Source organism: Oncorhynchus mykiss, chromosome 4, assembly GCF_013265735.2.
Source record: "Oncorhynchus mykiss isolate Arlee chromosome 4, USDA_OmykA_1.1, whole genome shotgun sequence".
Taxonomy (NCBI): domain Eukaryota; kingdom Metazoa; phylum Chordata; class Actinopteri; order Salmoniformes; family Salmonidae; genus Oncorhynchus; species Oncorhynchus mykiss.
Genome location: NC_048568.1, coordinates 20,923,274 through 20,940,343, shown reverse-complemented (window position 1 = coordinate 20,940,343; position 17,070 = coordinate 20,923,274). Strand labels below are relative to the sequence as shown.

The window sequence follows — 17,070 nt, the reverse complement described above, 5'->3', positions numbered from 1 at the left end:
ATCAGTGGCAGGTTTCCCTCTTCTTTTTCGCCCAGATTTAATAGAACACAATTACTCATTCACCCCCTGTTTTCCAGGTCCCCTGTTTTCTCTTCCAGATGCTCTATTTTCTTTTTAGCATATGCTATTGTTTCCATGGCATCTGTCAATAAGTTTTCCATGGATAGGATTCGCCCCTCTGCCTCGTCCAGGCGCCCCGCGTTTATGGTTATCTTGTTGTTGATGTCAGGCAAAGCGTTTTCCAGGATTGTCACCTTGCCCCCTATCGCACTGAGCTGAGAATTAATGGCATCTAATTTAGTGTTGAGTTCTGTACGTTGGGATCTCAACTCAGAAAGGATGTCTTCGACAGAGTGCGAGGTTGGCATTCGTTGGGCCTCGGGGGGGGAGCGGGTCCTCTTGCTCCTGGCTCATGGCGCTAGCTTTTTCTGAAGACAGCTTCTTCTTGGAGGCTTTCTCCGTCGCTAATGCTCGAGTCCGGGTAAAAATGTCACCTGTAGTGTCACCTTTTGTAGCCGCCATGACTTTTCTTACTAAAGCTAAATGAGTTTGAACTTGGAGTGGAGGTAAGATTAGGAATTGGAAACTACTCGTGCGGAGCTCTTAGTTCATGCGGCCATCTCGTTCAAGGGTCACGTGATCCTCCGACCAGGTCTCTTTTGAAAAATAAATGTTATCTCAATGAGAAAAACCCTGTATAAATAAAGGTTGAATAAAAAAAGACATTGCCAGTAGGCTGTGCGGGTTGTCTAGTCTACATGACGAGATTCTTATTTTACCTTTACTTAACCAGGAAAAGACCATTGAGACCCAGGGTCTCTTTTTCAAGGGAGACCTGGCCAAGAAGGCAGCAAGAATCAATATATTACAGAATTAAAACATACAACAATTCAACATGATCCAGCCTAACAAAAGCATTTACACTCCTCTATAACAGAGTCTCCCATCAATATTTTAAATTCATTCAGTGGCATTAACATATCTAGATGAAGCATGGATTGTAGACTATTCCATGTGTCTGGGGAACAAGAAGAGAAGGCAGTCTTGCCTAATACTGTGAATGTCCTAGGGACTTGAAGTAGCAACCTCCGAACAGACTGGGTCTGGTAACTGCTGGTGGTGAAGGAGACCAGACTACAGAAGTAAAGAGGGAGTTTAACCAAAAGGGCTTTGTAGATGAACACACACAAATGTATCTTTCTGCACATATAAAGTGAGGTCCAACTTACCATTTGGTACATTGTACAATGGTGGGTGAGTGACTTGGCATTTGTAATAAAGCGCAAGGATGCATGATAAACAGAGTCCAGTCTCTGTAAGACAAAGGAGGTTGCATGTCAACAAGTCAACATAAACAATTACAGAGAGAAAAGTGGCCTGAACAAGCTTCCTTCTAGCCATAAGTGGAAGGCAAGCCTTATTCCGAAAATAAAAACCCATTTTCAATTTAAGCTTCGTCACAAGATCATCCACATGAACTTTAAAGTACAACTTGTCATCCAACCAAATACCTAGGTATTTGTAGGATGACCCTTTTTCAATGGACAAGCCACCAGATGTGACAATGCTAACCTTCTCTGGCTGAGTGCGAGGTCTGGTAAAGGTCATGAATTTAGTTTTTTGTATATTCAAGACCAGTTTGAGACCATAAAGGGAGGCCTGCAGTGACTTAAAAGCAGTCTGGAGCTCTTCAACAGCCTGAACCAGAGAAGGAGCACATGAATATATAAATGTATCATCTGCATATAGATGTAACTTTGCTGGTTGCATCCCATTTCCCAAATCATTAATAAAAATTGAGAACAACACAGGAGCTAAAATGGAACCCTGGGGCACACCTCCATTAACCTCAAGAAAGCTAGACTTGTCATTGTCAGTATATACACATTGTGTTATGTTACAAAGATAGTTCCTAAACCAATTTACTGCCCCTTCACTGAGACCAATGTTTCTGAGTCTAGCTAGCAACAATTCATGGTCAACTGACTCAAAGGCCTTTGATAAATCCACAAACAGAGCAGCACAACGTTGCTTTTTATCAAGTGCATTAATGATGTTGTTTGCCACTGCTATAGCTGCAGTTATGGTGCTGTGCCCCGATCTAAAGCCAGACTGAACCCCGCTGAGTATGTTGGCCCCACCATTATCAAAAACTGAACCAGCAGATATGAAGTGCTTGTTAAAAACCCCTACAATATGGGATTTATCCTTCACTTCATTAGAATCCATCATTAAATGGTCAGGAAGGTCAGAGGATACATTAGAACCTGACACTGATTTGATTAGCTTCCAGAACTTGGTAGGGTTGTTTAGGTTCTCTGTGACTGCATTTAGATAGTCATCTGATTGGGACTTCCTGATCAAACCTGTGCATTTGTTTCTTAGACCTCTGAAGGAGGCCCAGTCAACAGGAGCATTTGTATGTCTAGCTTGAGCCCAAGATACATTTCTCTTTCTAATTAATTCTGCCAAGTTATCTGAAAACCAGGAATTGTCCCTTCCACTGATTCTACATTTCTTCACAGGGGCATGCTTATCACAAATCGACACAAATTGTATGTAAAAATAGTCCCAGGCAGTGTCAACATCGGGAATCAGACTTACTCTGTCATTATTATGGTACAGATCATGTAAGAACGCTTGCTCATCATACTGTTTAAACTGTCTTTTAAAAATATAACGGGGTTTGGCTTTGGTCATTTTTGTATTTCTAACACAAGCAATTGCACAGTGATCACTGACATCATTACAGAATATCCCAGTCAATGTGTATATATATGTGAGGGGTATTCGTTACAGTAATGTCCAATAGCGTTGATTTGTTAGGTTCTCTGGACAAGAGCAAGAATATTTTTATTTGTCAAACAGCAGTCAGGCACCGATCACCATGTCACCAGAATAAGACCCTCAACATTTATTGGAAGACAGCATCACGTTCATCACCTTGCACTTTCACTACCCTGTGAAGTTTATCATAAATGATTCCATCTGTAGCCTAGTAAACTGCATGGCTTCCCGAGTCGTAGTGGGAGGACAACACACCATATCATCGCGTGACTTCAAATGAACTTCGAGATAATGGTTATTATATCAATATTTGCTTAAAGGCGTTTCCACCGCCATAATTAATTTTCCCACCATGTCGAACGAACAAATTATCTGTTGACATTTAGAAAATTACACCGAAACTTCCTGTTTCCATTACAGCTGTCGATATTTTTTTTTTATACACAATATGACTCGCATAAAAACTACAGATGGAAAAAAAGGTTAGTGTAATCAGTTAATTAGTTCTATGTTCATAGGAAGCAGGCTCAGTAAGATCAATAGAACTGCTTTATAACATGAAATACTGTATGGGACAGAATGGTTGGTTCTATGTCTATGCATATCTACATGTATCTGTCAAACATTATACAGTACATTATATATTCATTATTTCTCTGGATGGATCAAACCCATTTCATAGTTCTGTGACCCATATCCATATCACTCTAAATCAATTACTCTGACTTGTGTCTGAGTTTCATTAAGGGTAATAAATTATTATTACAAATGTGAGCTCACACAATAGCAAGTTCGCTCTGGTGAAGCCAGTTATAGTTGAAGTCGGAAGTTTATATACACCTTAGCCAAATACATTTAATCTCAGTTTTTCACAATTCCTGACATTTAATCCTAGTAAAAATTCCCTGTCTTAGGTCAGTTAGGATCATCACTTTATTTTAAGAATGTGAAATGTCAGAATAATAGTAGAGAGATTAATTCATTTCAGCTTTTATTTCTTTCATCACATTCCCAGTGGGTCAGAAGTTTACATTCACTCAATTAGTATTTGGTAGCATTGCCTTTAAATTGTTTAAGTTGGGTAAAACATTTTGGGTAGCCTTCCACAAGCTTCCCACAATAAGTTGGGTGAATTTTGGCCCATTCCTCCTGACAGAGCTGGTGTAACTGATTCAGGTTTGTAGGCCTCGCACAAAATATTTCAGTTCTGCTCACAAATTCTCTATAGGATTGAGGTCAGGAATATGTGATGGCCACTCCAATACCTTGACTTCGTTGTCCTTAAGCCATTTCACCACAACTTTGGATGTATGCTTGGGGTCTGTCACGACCGTCGAAAGAACTGGACCAAAGCGCAGCGTGGTGAGTGTACATATTCCTGTTATTTGAAATGACACCGACAAAACAATAAACAATACAAAACAACCGTGAAGCTTAAGGGCTATGTGCCACAAACAAAGACAACTTCCCACACAGAAAGGAGGGAAAAGGGCTACCTGAGTATGGTTCCCAATCAGAGACAACGATAGACAGCTGTCCCTGATTGAGAACCATACCCGGCCAAAACAAAGAAATACAAAAACATAGAAAATAGAACATAGAATGCCCACCCAAATCACACCCTGACCAAACCCAAAAAAGAGACATAAAAACCTCTAAGGTCAGGGCGTGACAGGGTCATTGTCCATTTCGAAGACCCATTTGCTGCCAAGCTTTAACTTTCTGACTGAGGTCTTGAGATATTGCTTCAATATATCCATATAATTGTCCTTCCTCATGATGCCATCTACCCCCAAAACATGATACTGCCACACCCGTACTTTAAGGTTGGGATGGTGTTCTTCAGCTTGCAAGCCACCCCCTTTTTCCTCTAAACGTAACGATGTCCATTATGCCCAAACATTTCTATTTTTGTTTCATCAGACCATAGGATATTTCTCCAAAAAATACGATATTCATCCCCATGTGCAGTTGCAAACCGTAGTCTGGCTTTTTTTATAGCGGTTTTGGAGCAGTGGCTTCTTCCTTGCTGAGCGGCCTTTCAGGTTATGTCGATATAGGACTCGTTTTACTGTGGATATAGATACTTTTGTACCTGTTTCCTCCAGCATCTTCACAAGGTCCTTTGCTATTGTTCTGTGATTGATTTGCGCGTTTTCACCAAAGTACATTCATCTCTAGGAGACAGACCGCGTCTCCTTCCTGAGTGGTATGACGGCTGCGTGGTCCCATGGTGGTTATACTTGCGTACTATTGTTTGTACAGATGAACGTGGTACCTTCAGGCGTTTGGAAATTGCTCCCAAGGATGAACCAGACTTGTGGAGGTTTACACATTTTTTCTGAGGTCTTGCTACACCTCCAACTGACTCAAATGATGTACATTATTCAATAGGAAGCTTCTAAAACCATGACATTATTTTCTGGAATTTTCCAAGCTGTTTAAAGGCACAGTCGACTTAGTGTATGTAAACTTCTGACCCACTGGAATTGTGATACAGTGATACAGTATAAGTGAAATAATCTGTCTGTAAACAATTGTTGAAAAAATGACTTGTGTCATGTACGAAGTAGATGTCCTAACCAACTTGCCAAAACTATAGTTTGTTAACAAGAAATGTGTGGAGTGGTTGAAAAACAAGGTTTTAATGACTTAAATGTATGTAAACATCCGACTTCAACTGTATGTTACTCCGGTAAAAGTGGCAGGAGTCCCGTTTGGCAGGGACAGATCCGGAAACATTCCTGGAACAGCAAATGCTTTAATTTGCATTTTGAAGGTTTATCTTCCTGGAAGAAAACGAATTAGCACGAATTGCTAAAACCTTCTGTTCATGATGGCTGCACTAGAAATACAAAGGAGGAGAAGAAATCCTCTTTACTCTGCAAGTCTGTATGTTTGTTTGCAGTTAGAACATATCTCAGTGTTGTGCAGGGTTATGACATTCCTGAGGGAACACAAGGTATATTGGTTTCTAATGGATTTGATTTCAGTCATTTGATTCCAGTCATGCACCAATCCAGAAAGACAGTTGATTTGTAAGAGTGAGTGAGTGTGAGTGAGAGACTGTGTGCTTGTGCGTGCATGTGTGGCTTCCATCTGATAATTTCACCATAAAAACAAAGAAGCACCTTCAACATCCAACTATTGCCTATCAGCCCATAAAATGGCATTACAATAACCATGTCAATAGCCGTGACTATATCAGCCAAGCATCAATCCTGATTTAAAACTCTGAGTAAAAATGTTGGTACATTTACCAATATTACACCGAAAGGATAATGCTCCAAAACACTCAAAACACTTTCTCCAGTTATGGACACTTCGGTTTACTCTGTACTGCATAACAGAGTGTTTGCGTTACATAAATTCAAGAACAACCAATTGCATGCGGTTTTGCTGTAAGGTTTTATTGACACTTGCTTTCTCAGACGTCATACATGACTGCAGTTGGGGGAGTGTCTTTATGATTCCACTTCAGAAATGTTACCACATAAAGGAGCTATTCAGACATATCTGCAAGATAAAATAACCCTTGTCGGATTCAAGATGACTTGTTGGAAACATTCTCACAGTTATATCATTTTTGTTGTTGCTGATTAAATAGACTATAAACCTTACAGTATCAACACAGTATTTGTCTAGAAAATAATAGTATAAATAGGTGTCTAGACATAAATACACGGTGGCTGTTCTAGCTCTTATCATGAACTGGAGCGACCTGGCTTGGGAGGCCAATAGAAGGAAATACAGCCCTGGCAGGAACATATCTGTCAAGTCAAAGTACATTTCCTGCTGATTGTTCAATTAAAGATGGATTACCCTAACATACCACCACATTGATTCTCATCTATAGTGGCTTCCTCCCCAGCCGATACTCATCTGCTTATTTACCACAAGGCAGATCACTATAATACAGCATCAAGCTAATTCTTACTGCTGTAATCGGGAGTAAATGGTAAGAAAATACAGAAAAGAGTTGTTTGACAAAATTATCCTCTCTCTGAGTTCATTATGTCTTTATACAAGCATGAAACCAAAGACAAGATAGATGACGTGAATGAATCTGGGCTAAACATAGGCCCAAGTATGGGAAAAAGTTCAGATATTTATTTTATTTTATTTCACCTTTATTTAACCAGGTAGGCTAGTTGAGAATAGTTCTCATTTACAACTGCGACCTGGCCAAGATAAAGCATAGCAGTGTGAACAGACAACAACACAGAGTTACACATGGAGTAAACAATAAACAAGTCAATGACACAGTATAAAAAAAATAAAAAAAAGAGTCTATATACATTGTGTGCAAAAGGCATGAGGAGGTAGGCGAATAATTACAATTTAGCAGATTAACACTGGAGTGATAAATGATCTGATGGTCATGTGCAGGTAGAGATACTGGTGTGCAAAAGAGCAGAAAAGTAAATAAATAAAAACAGTATGGGGATGAGGTAGGTAAATTGGGTGGGCTATTTACCGATGGACTATAGAGGCAAGTAGGCGTCATCTACCCGTCATCTACCTGTATTGAACTATTGGTTAAGGGCTTGTAAGTAAGTATTTCACGGTAAGGTCTACACATGTATTCGGCGCATGTGACAAATACAATTTGATTTGATTTGCACAGTGAGTGGTTCTTCTCTCTGCCTGGATGAACATGGAAATGCCATACTAGCTGCTGCATTGCCAAGAAATCTCCCTGCGTCCTGCCCAACACGGCAATGGGATATTAAATAGTCGCTAGCTTAAAAAAACTTCTTCAGGCTAGGGACAATTTTTTCTCAGTTTCCGCCTGACTGACGTGCCCAAAGTAAACTGCCTGTTGCTCAGGCCCTGAAGCCAAGATATGCATATAATTGGTACCATTGGAAAGAAAACACTCTGAAGTTTGTATAAATGTTAAAATAATGTAGGAGATTATAACACAATAGATATGGTAGGAGAAAATCCAAAGAAAAACCAACCAGAATTTTTGTTTGTTTTGAGAGCAAGGTCTTCCAATGGAATGTATAGGGAAATCATTAAATCTAGCTCCCAGTATGTAATTCCTATGGCTTCCACCAGATGTCAGTAGTCTTTGTTCAAGGTTTCAGGCTTGTTTCTTCCAAAATGAGGAAGAAATATGAGTTTTACTACAGGGATACAGACTTGGAAATGTGTGTATGCGCGCGCGACGAAGAGGACGCGCACCTGCTAATATCACTTTCCTATTGAACATACTTCTTTCAGTATGAAATATTATGGTTTAATTACATTTTAGGGTATCTGAGCATTAAATAGAAACATATTTTGACTTGTTGAAACAAAATTTAGGGGTACATTTTCGTGTTGAACGAGTGGATTACTCAAATCGATGGCGCCAACTAAACAGACTTTTTGGGATATAAAGAAGGATTTTATCTAGCAAAACGACACTACATGTTATAGCTGGGACCCTTTGGATGACAAATCAGAGGAAGATTTTCAAAAAGTAAGTGAATATTTAATCGCTATTTGTGAATTTATGAAACCTGTGCCAGTGGAAAAATATTTTGATGTGGGGCGCCATCCTCAAACAATTACATGGCATGCTTTCGCTGTAAAGCCTACTGTAAATCAGACAGTGCAGTTAGATTAACAAGAATTTAAACTTTCAACTGATATAAGACACTTGTATGTACCTAAATGTTTAATATCCATAATTTTTATGATTATTTATTTGAATTGCACGCCCTTCAGTTTCACCGGAAGTTGTCCCGCTAGCGGGACCCCTAGCCTTTTGACATGTAATATGTCATGCTTGAGGACATTAGCGATAAGTATCTATATCAGAATGGCTTAAATGTCTCTCTTGTTGGAGGAGATCAATACATTTTGTTCAAAACATACACTTTCCGATCCAATAAATTGACATCTTTCGGTCTGCTCTGCTCTGTGCATTAATTTGTGTGAATCTCTCTCTCTCTCTCTCTCTCTCTCTCTCTCTCTCTCTCTCTCTCTCTCTCTCTCTCTCTCTCTCTGGGTGTGGTTGTGTTTGTGAGAGAAAGAGTGAGAGAGCATGTCTGTGTGTGGTCTCTCTCACTGATTGCGGGGGACACTGTCATATGCCTTCCCGGAGCAACTTGAGCATGTTTGCCATGACCACACAGCCCCTGTCCTGTTTACAATTCTAAACAAGACAGGTGCTGCCTGCTAGTGTAATGGTGCATATGCGAGTGAGTAGTGCATACGTGAGTGTTAGTGCCAGTGTATGTATGAGCATGTGAAATGCACAGAAATGCTCTCTCACTCTTACTCTCCGAAAGATGTCAATTTATTGGATCGGAAAGTGTATGTTTTGAACAAAATATATTGGACCACAATGGAAATAAGCTTTTAAGCTTCATTGTGTTATCATTGATAATTTTCTTAAATCATATGTGGAGGCGTCACCGGCTGGAGCGCCCTGGAGGCAACGGGTCTACGTGCATCCATATTTCTCCCCAGTCTAAGGCCAATAACAGTAATGAGTTGGATCAATGAGCTGACGTACTGAGGAGGAGTTATCTGGACTGTCTCTGGTAGCGTGCCACACCCACCAAGTGTCTGTCTGTATCACACATACCCTATCTGGACTGTGTCTGGTAGCGTGCCACACCCACCAAGTGTCTTGTCTGTATCACACATGCCCTATCTGAGGCCATTGACTCAAGGTTGGTGGCAGCAGCAGCACAGCACTGAATACGGATGACTTGTCTGTGACACAACAGTGTTGACAAATTGGCCCAAGAAGTGCATCAGCTGCCTGTGAACATACATTATTATATTGCTTGGACTGCTCTTAGGAATCAATGTGTTATGTGGAATGAGTAAATGTGGTGGTTTCTTCTTCGGTGGTGTATCGACATTATCCATTCTTTCCATGGACTTTTTGATCATGAATGATAATAACCAACACACTACTAAATGAAAATCAAGCCTCAACCAGTTATACTACAGTGTTTACTTATTCCCTCTTCTCTGTAAATCCCACTTCCACTCATGCTTATTATTCAGTGTGCTCATTAGGTACCAAACACATCAGTTTCATTTCCCACCGCTTCCTTCTCCATTCTCATTGGTCTTGGTGGACAGGCTTTTGCCAACAAAATATATACACTTATCTTCAGTGTCGCCACTCAAAAATTTTAACGGTTCTAACTTGACCATACTGTATACTGTACATGGAACAACTGTCTCCATTGACATACACTAAAATAACATCATCCCCTCATCCTGACATTGATTCACTGTGGAGTTCTCTCAGGATGTTTCTCATATCTGCTTCAATCACTCTCTGATAGGACTGTTCCTGGACTCTAATCTGAGTACAACTCAAAGGTTCTAATCAAGCCCTAAAGAAGATTGTATTCCCTATCTGTCACGCCCTGATCTGTTTCACCTGTCCTTGTGATTGTCTCCACCCCCTCCAGGTGTCGCTTATTTTCCCCAGTGTATTTATCCCTGTTTCCTGTCTCTCTGTGCCAGTTCGTCTTGTATGTTAGTCAAGTCAACCAGCGTGTTTTTCCCGTACTCCTTTTGCTATTCTCTTTTGATAGTCTTCCCGATTTTGACCCCTGCCTGACTTGACTACTTTCCCGCCTGCCTGATCATCCTGTCTGCCCTGACCTTGATTCTGCCTGTCCTTCGGGTACCTTTTGGACTCTGAACTGGTTTTGACCCTTTTGCCTGTTCACGACCAGTCTCTTGACTTATTTGATTAAAAAAAGATTGTAAGACTCCAACCATCTGCCTCCTTTGTCTGCATCTGGGTCTCGCCTTGTGTCATGATACTATGGCCATAATCATAATGGCAGAGAAATTGTCACATCCATTATCATCATCATCCTACGCTCATGATAATAATATTAATGAACGTGTCATCAGCGTTCCAGTCCATCAGCGGCCAGCTGGGTCTCAGAGGACCAGTGTTCGCCACATTGTGTGAAGCCTGTAACCAGCCGTGTCCAGTGTCACTATTCGTCTTAGCCTGTTGAATAAAATCAATTCCTCCAGAATTATGTTTTCCAGACAGGAAAATGCAAACTCTGTAAATCAGAAAGGACTTCCTGTAGAGCATTCACTGTGATTGATCTGACTGTTGCCTAGATTTAGGAGGCATGGTTTAGATACAAGTACTAGGTGTAGGCTTTTACCAGTTCTTCAAGAGTAGTGTTCAGTAGTCACGAAACAGGAGAAATTACTTTGAAATGGAGTAAGACTCCCACAAAGGGCACCGTGCCTGCCTGCAGAACCATTCTGCTAAGCATACACACAGCGTCAACACTTTTTAATTTTGTCCTTTAAAACAATTTGTTTACAATGATTTATGTTTTAGTAGTGCGAGCGAAATCTTTCTAGGACAAAGAATAACACATGTTGTAAAACAGAGGATTCAGAAGAACTGCAGAAAGTAAGTACTTATTTACAGCAAAGTGAATAGTGTGTGAGTTACAGTACAGTAGGTAAGGTGAATGTCCACAGCTCATTTGGTGCAGAGAGAACAACAGGCAGTGCCCTGCCAGTGGTGACATGTATGTTTCATGAGTCCTGGCACAAAGCCCTCTCTCCTCCATCTTTTCCTCCAGTTAACATCTACCCAGGGAGACGAGAACTGACAAGCTCAGCAATACAGTAATTGGCTTCACTAAGATGACATCCCAGGCAGACATAGTTGGTAAAAGACATGAAAAGGTGCACTGTGTTAAGACAGTCTGGCTGTCTCATCTTACAGTTGTCCACTGACGTGTGGTGAGAGTCGACTGCCCTCATGGGGGTTGACCCAGTCCAAAAAGACTATCATTGATTGGTTAAGTATGATTTGTCAGATGATTTAACATTACAGAACTAAAATATCATTTGGACTTTGAGTCTGGCGATAATCATGTTGCATTCATTTCGAGGATAACTACAAAACACATTTTGGACAAGGATGGAGTCAGATACAGTCTTTGTTTACTTTGTGAGAAACTACAGTGTCATCCCTGGTGGTGGGTGGTGGAAATCTTCAGTCTCGGAGGACCTGTCACGTGTATTTAGTGATTTAAAGCAGCAATTAGCGGTTGAAACAATAACAAAGCGCTCTCTGTTTCGGTAAAAGCTGGGGGATGGGGCTGGAGAAATGTAACTACTCTCAAATTCATAGACTGAGCTATGGATGCAAGGACTGACCATCCACGATATCAACATTAGTTTTAATCATGTTTTAAAGCTGCATTGTGTTTGTTTAAATTTACATTGTTAACTAACATTGGAGTAAAACAAGCTTATATTTTGAGTTCTGATGGGGTACAACAGTTGAACTAAGCTCATGAGACATGAATACGTTATTTTCTTCATGAATAAATGGGGACATATCATTCATTTATAATTACAAAAAATGGCTGTAGCAACTGCAGATTGCCTCTTTAATTAAGTTCCTCTCTGCCTATGTCTATCCTCCCGCCATTCCTCCCTGACTCTGTCTCTCCTCCTCCATTTCCCTGGTGAGACACAACCTGCAGGTCACCCAGATGCCTCTGCCGCCTGTTCCTGCTTCTTACTTAAACTTTATTTACGTCAGAGTAGTTTAGTCTCCAGGGATTGACTGACTTCTGAACCTTTCAGACTGGGAAAATAGGTTACTGCATATGGCAGAAAACCACATATACACAGGAGATCGCCTTGTGATACTGTGGCTTAGAATGGTTTGAGTAAAAACTCTGCTGGGAAACTTGTATTACCCTCCACAGACAATGGGACAATTAAGATGGAGATGTTTGTAGATGCTGGCACTTTCATAAAGAGTTTATCGATTTAGAAAATATACATGTTATAAGTAGCCTGCAATTTGTGATTGTTAAGATTATCATAACTCAGTTCAAAGTTTTCATACTAACACTAAATAGTCAGGCTTTTTTATTGCAGCCATTAGATGATGTACAGTAGTGCTTTGTAACGTACGTAATACAATGCATTTTAATTGTGATTTCATAGTTGATTAAAACATTTATCTGACGATTATTTGGGAAATATCGAGCATTGTTGTACTGATGTTAGATACACTCACATATATGCAGGGCAGGCACACACAAACACACACACATATACACACACATACACTTATACACATACACATACACACACACAAACACAATTCAACACACTCCCACTAAAACAAACTGAAAACAATCAGTGGAGGAAGGGGTGGCCCTCTTTGAGGAAGCCCTCAGCAGCCAAGTACCCTAATCCTCTCCCCAATCAGCAACATGGCTGCCCCTGATAAGACTAAGCAGCTCCAGACTCACCCATGGAAAAGAAGGGGATCCCCAGCAGCGTGGAGTTAAACTTCCCGTCGGAGATGAAGAAGATGCCAGCTGCAGTCACGTTGGCGATGGCTATTGTGAGCACACCCAGTAGACCCAGGAAGGGCTTCCCCCTCAGGCAGTCCCTCATGGAGCTGGAGATGGTGGCTGCCAGCAGGAGGAGCACCATGCTGACCAACACCTCCCCTTTAGCCAGCACTCCCGTCTGGTGGAAGTCCCTCCACAGGCTGAAGGAGGTGAGAGACTGGATGTGCAGGTCCTCGCTGAGCGTGGACAGGCGCGTGATGAGGGCGCAGAAGGCGTTCTCCCACTTCTCTGCGATGACGTCCTGAACCACGGGGCCATGGTTGCGGAGGTAGTAGGTGATCTGGACGGCACGGGCAAACTTCACCTGCTGGTCTCGGCTGTTGGGCGAGAAGGCCACTCCACCCAGCTGGTGGCCGATGAAAGAGACACGACCGTCCTGGGATATGGAGCACAGCAGACAGGATACTATCAGACACACTGACAGATGAATCTCAAGTCCCTACAGAGCATAGCTGGTGATACGCTGTTTGGTTTCTGTTACCTGAAATAACAACAGTCGGTTATGTTTTTGGATTATGATTATCTTGTGAATGATTTAAACACTGTGACCCATCAATCAACCATTACATAATGCATGAATTCCCTGCAGGAGAGATGACACATTGAATACATTTTACGGTCAAATAAATAATGTGTAATATCATATTTACTAAGCAATAGTAAAATTGCACTATGATAAACTATTCCCATCATTTATACTATAGTAAATTGTGTATCTGGGAATCTTGCCTGAAAAAGTCTGGTTACTACAGCTACTACAGAATCAGAGCACATGCACTGTACTGTAAAATTCCTAAAACACTGTTGAATAACCGTTAAACCAATCACTGGCTGCCGAGTTGTTTTTAGAAAGGCATATTTTGTCCTATCAGTTCAGCACGCCGCTAGTATAGGGATGCCGTGATATTCATTCCCCCAGAAGGTGACTGATATGTGGAGATGAGATATAGGACACCACTTAACTGTCCTCCAGAGAAGATGGATCTCCTAGACAAGTGGGGGAACAGTTAACTTGTCAGCCAATTGTGGAATTATGCAAATGTAATAGAGCATTGTTTGTTCATTTCGGACAAGGGCCCTAGCTGGTCTGATTTGATCACTATTTGTAATCTGCAGCCTACTGTACTGTACAGACAATCCTGGATCTCTTCAATACAATACTTGATGTCGATTGTACAACTCTAACGTCAGAAAATGAATGATTCCACGGGTATTGTAATTAAATACCACTTGCACTGTCAGCAGAACAGGGAATTTCCTGCTATTATTGCCATTCATTCCCTATCATGATCATGTAGATGGAGTAATGAGTAAGAACTTCTCAAAACAGTGGACCTGAACATTTATAGCCAACCCCACACCAACAAAGACTCCTCTAACAAGCAGACCACATGAAAGTCTGACATACCAACCAGAGATGTAAACGTTCATAGTGCAGTGCCGTGGCTTGGTTTAGCATCAGACTAGTAAGCACATGAATAAAGCCCCCAGCTGACATCACAGCATTGAATGAAGAGCAACAAATGTGTCAAGACATTCAGCTCAGACAGACGGGGAGTATCAATGATGCAGACGACACCAGACAACGCATGGAAGTATCTGCCAAAGAGGGGTGGAAAAGAAGGTCAGTATATGGTCAGTATATTCCAACCTTAAAACGGAAGCCTTTTACCCAGATGAGGTGAAAGGGGTTGGTGGCAACGGGAGGACAAGGGCCAGAGACATATGGGGAAACAGGCAACTAGCTGCAATAGTAATGCGTGGAGACCGTGGCCTTGGATGCAGAGAAATGAACGGTAGTAGGATGTGCTGTCTAGAAGTGATTTAGGGACAGCCCAGTATGAATTAACAGTGCAGGCCCAAGTGCATTACACAGCTAGGCCTGGTGCAGGAGAATTAGCTAGCTCACACTAGAAATGCTCATATTGGAGGAGACACAGTAGCTAGACATGTGCCTTGCAATTTAAGATGCTCTGTGTAGCAAAGGCATTCTTTTGTACAGTACAGTTTTCCACTCAGTGACAAGGCTACTCATGTTATCCAGCATAATAGTCTCACTCAAGGTAGATTATTACCTAAGGCTCTATCTACACTCATTAATCTAATGGGCTCAATGTGCCATGTTACTAGCAACAGATCTGGTCACCTGTTGTAAAATTAGGCTACCTGTTGTAGCTGTGTAACAGCTGATTAAAATATAAACCTCATTTATAACCTACTGTTTAAAATGACATGGGCATAGGTAGCCTAGCAGCCTAGCAATACATCTGCAGAGGGCTGCAATCACAGCATACACTTAGGAGGCATAACAATATTTTACAGGGGAAGACGGGATGCAGGCCCTTACTAGTCTATCAGCTATGTCATTATATATGTGCAGGAGAGGGAGAAAGACACTGCATCAGAATAGGAAGGGGGGTATTCCCTGTATACTGGAGCAGTGCAGGGCTGTGCCGCCAATTCACAACCTGCAGCTAACAATTAGCCTACACACCAGCAATTCAATCAATCTATTCTGAGTGTTTCCTTGCCTTGACTGCCTGATATGAAGACATCAGAAACCTCCATAATAGGCTTACTGAATACACCTATTGCGTTCATTGAGAAATTATTGCAGGTTTCAGACAGTGGGTTATGGTCTCATTACAGAAACATTGTCCCACTGCTAATCCAAGTAATTCGTTCGTTTTTTTAATAACACAGTGTGTCAGTCACGTCCTCTGACACTCACATCGGTAATTGATGCTTGCGGCCAACAAAAACATTGTAGCCTATAATTTTACTATAATAAAACATAATTCTCGCCTTCTTACCTTTAAGGTTGTATTTGGATAGCTCACGGGCACCTTCGAGAAAGTATAATTCGACAGAATAGCTAAACGGATATCTTCGAATATCGTAATTATATCATCCAAGATGCATCGCTTATCCTGATGGCTCAGGACACAGAGATGAGCGAAAGTGTAATTGAATCCCTTGTAATTAACACTCAAATCCAACACCTTTTTGTGAACCTGCAGGACCTGGTCGGCTAGCTCCAATATATTTCCCCCAGACTTGGCCAGTAGAATCAGTCTGCCATATCTGCCGGGGGTGTGCAGGTCGGAATACAGCTTGTTTTTAGACTGGTCGATGGGGAAAAGGCTGTTCGCAAGACTCCGCTCTACTTTAGCAAAGCTGTGGGTCGGGGCAACCAGTATCTCGAGGTCCGTTTCGGGCTTGAATCTGCTCAGGACTGTAGATCCGAAAATGATGGTTAAGACTGCGGGAACGGTGAGGAAAAAAACAGGATGCCTACTAACAAATAAGCCCAGCCAGTAGAAAGAAGCTTTGAGCCCTCTGTGTATCATTTGCCGCAGCATCCTCCTCCAGATCCAGCTTGCAGATGCCCCGTTTCTTCCTATGAAGCACATGTGACATGAGACTCCGTTGCCCAGTTTAGTTCATCTGTATGATAATACACTACACCTGGGAAAAGAGCACTGCAGCAATTTCCAACAAGACTGTCAGATATTGCTCATCTCTCGTTGCTTTTTTTTGTTGTTGTTTAATCTCAAGCCATTCCTCCCACTTATTAACCTCAGATCCGTGACTAGTCCTATTGCTCCTGCTGCAATAGCAGCAACCTGCGGCTGTCTGATGTGCTTGCATACCTAGTTCTAACTACACTATTGGTGCCGCCTACTTGACTGTAACCATGTGCTGGTTGAAGGGGGAAGACGGAGAAATGCTGATGGTGGGTTATTTTAGGAACACGCGCAATAGCCATAAGAGTCGTGAAATATTCACTGGTGGCACAATGGCCACATGCACTTCCTGAAATCACTCCCAATACCCCATGAATGAGAACCATACTGTTGCGCTTAACGCTAAATAGCCAGTAGCCTAGGCTATG

At 41.5% G+C, this 17,070-nt stretch overlaps 1 protein-coding gene across 1 annotated transcript in view; it reads right to left on the bottom strand.

Annotated features, from left to right (window-relative positions):
• The window catches only part of LOC110522285 (patched domain-containing protein 1), a 34,199-nt gene extending 17,372 nt beyond the window's left edge, over window positions 1-16,827 (bottom strand). The window contains exons 1-2 of the mRNA XM_021600550.2: window positions 15,989-16,827; window positions 13,071-13,551 (exon numbers count right to left, since the gene is read on the bottom strand). Coding sequence (XP_021456225.1) covers window positions 13,071-13,551; window positions 15,989-16,588 — 1,081 coding nt within the window. The 5' untranslated portion in view covers window positions 16,589-16,827. The remainder of the gene's footprint in view (window positions 1-13,070; window positions 13,552-15,988) is intronic.
• Between the last annotated feature and the right edge of the window lie 243 nt (window positions 16,828-17,070).